Source organism: Canis lupus, chromosome 21, assembly GCF_048164855.1.
Source record: "Canis lupus baileyi chromosome 21, mCanLup2.hap1, whole genome shotgun sequence".
NCBI classification, from domain to species: Eukaryota; Metazoa; Chordata; class Mammalia; order Carnivora; family Canidae; genus Canis; species Canis lupus.
The window spans coordinates 16,117,300-16,123,150 of record NC_132858.1 but is presented as its reverse complement, the minus strand read 5'-3'; the positions used below and the strand labels follow the sequence as shown (position 1 = coordinate 16,123,150).

Sequence of the window (5,851 nt, the reverse complement as noted above, 5' to 3'; positions counted from 1 at the left end):
CTACTTTTATAAACGCTAACTCTTTTATAAGCCATAACTCTTCAGATCATCTCAAAAATATCACACCTCACATGACATGAACTAAACTGAAATTTGGCCTAGGCAATTAAAAAGTCATGTACACTGACATAGAAACTTTTGTATTCCAATTTATGAATCAAAAACTTCGAGTTTAAATAGCTTAATCTTTTATCCCTAATATCATATGTAGTATTAAAGTTACTTTAGTAAATATTAGAGTGAACAGATAATGGACTTTCAATGGCAAGATTGTCATACACGTATGTACTGATAGAGCCTTGAACAACTCTTACCAATACTCTCCAAAAGAACTAATTAATATTTCTGGCTTTATATTTTGTCACAGAGCAATTTAACATTAATTAACTTCTTTACTGTCTCCTTCACATCTTTGTTCCTGAGACTGTAGATCAGTGGGTTCAGCATGGGGATGACCACAGTGTAAAACACAGAAGCCACCTTGACCATGAGCCATGAACTTCTGGAGTCAGGTACACAGTAGAGGAATAGGATGGTCCCATGGAAGATTGTAATAGCAGTCAGATGAGAGGCACATGTTGAGAAGACTTTGTGGCGACCTCCAGTTGAAGGCATCTTCATGACAGTGATAAAGATAAAAACATAGGAGGTAAGAATGATCATCAAGCTGCTTATTTCATTGAACGTGGCAGAGACTAAAATGATCTTCTGGCTAATGTAGGGGTTAGAGCAGGACACAGAGACAATGGCAGCATGTTCACAGACAAAGTTATTTATGAAGTTAGTCCCACAAAAGGATAAGGTCAACAAAAAGTATGTGTATGTTAAGGAGCAGGCTATACCCCAGGAGTATGATGCACTCACCAATAAGGAGCAAAGCTTCTGAGACATGACAACTGTGTAGAGAAGTGGGTTACAAACTGCCACAAATCGATCATAGGCCATCACTGCCAACATGAATGTTTCCGTCACCACAAATATGCATGCAAAGAAGAATTGCATAATGCATCCTATAAAGGAGATGGTTCTGTCTTCCACAACCAAGTTTTCTAATAATTTGGGTGTAACTACTGTAGAGTAACAGAAATCAACAAAAGAAAGATGGCTGAGGAAGAAGTACATGGGGGTATGGAGTTTGGGATTGATCTGGATAATCATGACCATGCCCAGATTTCCCAAAACAGTAACTGTGTAGATGGTAAAGAATAAAAGGAACAGGGGCATCTGGAGTTCTGGATATTCTGAAAAGCCCAATAGAATGAAAGTGGCTTCAGCACTCTGGTTTTCTTGATTCCTGTGGACAATACAAGAAACCTGATTTAGAGAAGTGAGACGCAAAATCTGGATAAAACAAGTTAAAATGAGGGAATGATAAGAAACTTAGTGATTATCCAGAAATACTATCATAGAAAATACTTGATTTTGACCTCTATTTTTAAAGGTGGAAATAACATATCTGCTAAAAGTTAGTATCCAAAATATATAAAGAACTTACAAAACTCACTACCCAAAAAACATACAATCCATTTAAAAAAAAAATGGGCAGAAGACATGGACATTTCTCCAAAGAAGAAATAAAGATGACCAATAGACACATGAAAAGATCCTCAACATCATTGATCATCAGAGAAATATAAATAAAAACTACAATGATATATCACCTCACATCAGTCAGAATGGCTAAAATTAGCAACATAGGAAACAATAGGTATTGGCAAGGATGCAGAAATAAAGGGGAACCCTTTTACACCTTCCACTATTGGTGGAAATGCAACCTGGTGCAACCACTATTGAAAACAATATGGAAGTTCCAAAAAAATTAAAAATAGGACTACCCTCCAATTCAGCAATTGTGATTGGGAACAAAGGGCTAGCTGAGGACAAAACACATCGACAAGTCCTTGAAACAGGCAGAGGGACATTCCTCTATGAACTCAGCTGGCTTGATGTTAATACTCTGCTAAGGGCAAAAGGCAATCTTAGCTTGACCCCCAGGATCCTGTAAGTCTACTTTAATGTACAAAAATTCCTTTAGAAATTTCCTTTATCTCTAAACCCCTTCAAGATACGTGTTGGCAATCATCCCCCAAGCACATGGCCCACTGATATATCTGAAGATCTCATTATTAAGATTTTATTAGACAATAATAAGTGAACTTTTCCAAACAATAGCTAGCCCTTCAAGGTCATGGAAACCTTGCTTCCAAAATTCCTTAGAAAGTATGCTATCCTCAAACCCTTCCCAACTCTTAAGTGTATAATCATCCACTCCTCAAAGCCTAGGCAGTAGCTCTTCCTGCCCATGGGTCCTGTCCCCATGCTTTAATAAAACCATGATTTTGCACCGAATTCTTTCTGGGTTGTCAGCTCCAGACCTCACCCCACCAAACCTCACCTATATTCCAAAACTTCATCAACATCACTATTACATATTTACCCAAAGGATAAAAGTACTAACTCAAAGGGATACACGTACCCTCATGTTTATAGCAGCATTATAACAATAGCCAAATTATGGAAAGAACTCAAATATCCATTGAGTGATGAATGAATAAAAAAAAAAGTGATCTATATACAATGAAATATTACTCAGCCATAAAAAAGAATGAAATTTTGCCATTTACAACATCATGGATGAAGGCAGAGGGTATTATGCTAAGTCAAATAAGTCAGAGAAAGACAAAAGATTTCACTTATATGTGGGATTTAGGAAACAGAACATATGCTCATGGGGATTAAAAAAGAGATAAACAAACCAAGAAAACAGACTCTTAAATGACAGACAACAAATGTGATTACCGGAGGGGAGGTGGGTGGGAGGATGAGTTAAATAAAACAGACTCTTAATGACAGACAGCAAACTGGTGATTACCAGAGGGGAAGTAGGTTGGGAGGATGGGTTAAATAGGTGATGGGGATTAAAGAGGGCATTTGTTGTGATGAGCACAGAGTGTGATATGTAAGTGTTGAATCACTAAATAATAAACCTCAAACTAACATTACACTGTTAACTAACTGGAATTTAAATAAAAACTAAAAAAGCTAGAATTTACTAATATCTAACATTGCCATTACAAGGAGAATATGAAATTTGTGCAAATAGAATAGTAAAAGAAGGCAGTCAAGAGAGGAAGAACAAAAATAGAATTGTTTTTGATATATCTAAAATGATCACACTCCATATCCTCATAAGCAGCTGACTTTGAATAAGGGACAAGCAGGGCTAGGTAGGGAGAGATAGATAGGGGGCCATGGAATCAGGCTCACAAAAAAAATCCCAAAATGTGAAGATGAAGGAAAACCAGAGATAAACCAGACTATCCTGTCCCAGGTGCCAGACGTGGGGTCTTATTATAATAGCTACTTGTGACCAATGAAGAATTATTTGACCCCAACAAAAGAAGTAAGCCATTAAAGATGTCCTCACAAGTCGTTACTCAATGATAATATCAATAGAGATGTTAAAAGGATTTATGTTCCCTGGTTAGCTTTCAATAAAAGACCAACCCTCAGTGGCAACCCTGTCAGGACCCCTCTCACTTCTGAGAGCTTCCTCTGTATCTTCACTTAAAAAACTTTTATCACTTTACTCACTCTCCTTTGTCCACGAGATTCATCCTTTGACTCTGTGAGACAAGAACCTACCTCTTCTGCTTCTACTTCATGAGAAGAACAAGTGCAGCTTTTCTCATGAAGTAGAGTGTAGTTAAAATGCTTGTCTTGGAGAAAATACATATCATAAATTTCCATAATCTCTTCCCTGCCTAACCTGGTTAAGCATGAGAACTTAGAACTTGAAAAAAACATTAATGACCCAGAGAAATGACCAAGTTACTTCTTCTTCTTTTTTTTTTCACTATTATTGCTGTAATTATTTTTGAATATCTTTTCCAGTGGACTTATACTCAGTCACATATTTATCTCCCCATATTTTAGCTATGTCCTACAGATGAATAATGCACTTATCAGCCATACTTACCTAATTATGAAATACTGTAAAAATCTATTGTCCTTTCTTGGTGTATTGCAGTATTAAGTATATAGCAAGATGTGCGGTAGAAACAAACTTAATTATGCTATGTACAGACTATTTTTATTGTGTTGGAGATCCTTCTGTTACATTATCATCAAAATCTCTAAATAAGGGCCACTGCTTCCTAAAGTATACAGTGTGTTTGTTATTTGACTAGGGAATTTTATTTTATTTTTTTGGCATTGAACTGGTTTCATAAACATAAAGTTAATCCTTCCAATACTTTACTTTCTCAACTTCTTGATGTCTTACAATAACTTTGCCTCCACTTGATCCTTTACTCATGGCCAGAGTCATACTCTTCCTGCTATTATCAAAAAGTGTAAGCCTCAAAAATACAGATTTCATCCACATCTGTAACATACTCATATTTTATTTATTTTTAAATCAATTGCCATTTTATCATTGCCTGTTCCACAGCAAAATAAAATTTGTGAAAGTAAATTTGGGATATTAAAACAAGAGTGAGTACTCAATAACATTTATTGAATGAATAAAATATGAGCATGTGAATGAGTAAACTCTAGGCATATAATATACACATATTGGGGCAAAAGCTTATAATAATGCTAAAGTTAGGCTTGCCTATTAAATCAGCCCCACACATAATGCACTGAGACACAGCTTGAGTCCTACAAAACAAGTAGAAATAATGAAAAGCCAAGGCACTTAAACTTCCTGAATTTGCATGAAATGAAGACATTTGAAGGAATAAAGGAAGCATTGAATTCTTTTCTTAAATTGTCCCATATGCCTTCAAAATGCCTGAACTACCTTCTCCTACCAATGTAATTCGTTATTCTAAAAGCCACTTCCTGATCTCTTATTGAAATCTAATTTAAGTACAAGGAGGAGGACCTGGGTAGCTCAGTAGTTGAGTGTCTCCAATTGCTTTTAAGAGTCCTTTGATACATGTGACTTAATGTCCCACCACATTTATCATAATTTCCTGAAAATAGTTTTCAATTTAATAGAAAACTCATTAAGTGCAAATTCCGTAACTGAACATGCTTTTTCCAAAATCTGTATTAGTTCTATATGGCTATGGTAAGAAAGTCTGAGAAACTCAGAATTGAGGGAGAAACCATCATCATGAAAGAGAACTATAACTGGAAGTCTGTATCTCCCATTCCCATCATCCATTTTGTTCATACCTTTCCCTCTGGCAACCATCACTTTGTTCTCTTCATTTATGGGTCTGATTCTGCTTTTTGTTTGTTTACTCATTTTTGGTTTTTGGATTCCACATATCAATGACGTCATATGTTATTTGTCTTTCTCAGTTTGACTTATTTTACTTAGAATAATACCTTTTAGGTCCATCCATGTATAATACTGTGATAACATTGTATGGTGACAGATAGTAGCTACACTGTGGTGAGCGCAGCATAACATATAGAGATGTAGACTCTGTTGTACAAGTGAAGCTATGCCAATGGAACATTGTTTGTCAACTGGACTCAAATAAAAATATTAAATAGACAAATATAATTTCTGATGTTTATTTAGCTCATTCTTACCCACATATCTTTTCCACACATGTAGCTTTCCACTCCACCTCCCACACTCTGTATTTATACCAACAGACTTGTGATCAAAGTTACCAGCCCCCCATTCAGCTAGCTGACAGTACAACATGCTGTGTGCAATCTCTCCCTCCTTTCCAATGACATGTCATGCTTTCTCATTGCATCACCACTACATACTTAGCACTGTAAGGGACAATTTAGAAACTATAAAAATATAAAATATGGGCCTCATCCTCATAATTGTTTTCTTTCTGAGAATCATTCTGAGGAATGATACATATTACAAATG

The 5,851-nt window shown here is 35.9% G+C and overlaps 1 protein-coding gene across 1 annotated transcript; it reads right to left on the bottom strand.

Moving 5' to 3' along the window:
- Positions 1 to 351: 351 nt before the first annotated feature.
- On the bottom strand, positions 352 to 4,330 carry LOC140613617 (olfactory receptor 5D13-like). Its single transcript, XM_072792048.1, has 2 exons — positions 4,262 to 4,330; positions 352 to 1,341 (listed from the first exon to the last, which is right to left on the bottom strand). The coding sequence occupies exons 1-2, from the start codon at positions 4,328 to 4,330 to the stop codon at positions 352 to 354; spliced, it is 1,059 nt and encodes a 352-aa protein (XP_072648149.1).
- Positions 4,331 to 5,851: the final 1,521 nt, after the last annotated feature.

Coding starts and splice junctions, on each gene's coding strand:
- LOC140613617 (XM_072792048.1), bottom strand. CDS start 4,330: ATGACTCTGGCCATGAGTAAAGGATCAAGTGGAGGCAAAGTTATTGTA. Junction 1,342..4,261: donor GACATCAAGAAGTTGAGAAA/GTAAAGTATTGG, acceptor TGTTTTATCCAG/ATTTTGCGTCTCACTTCTCT.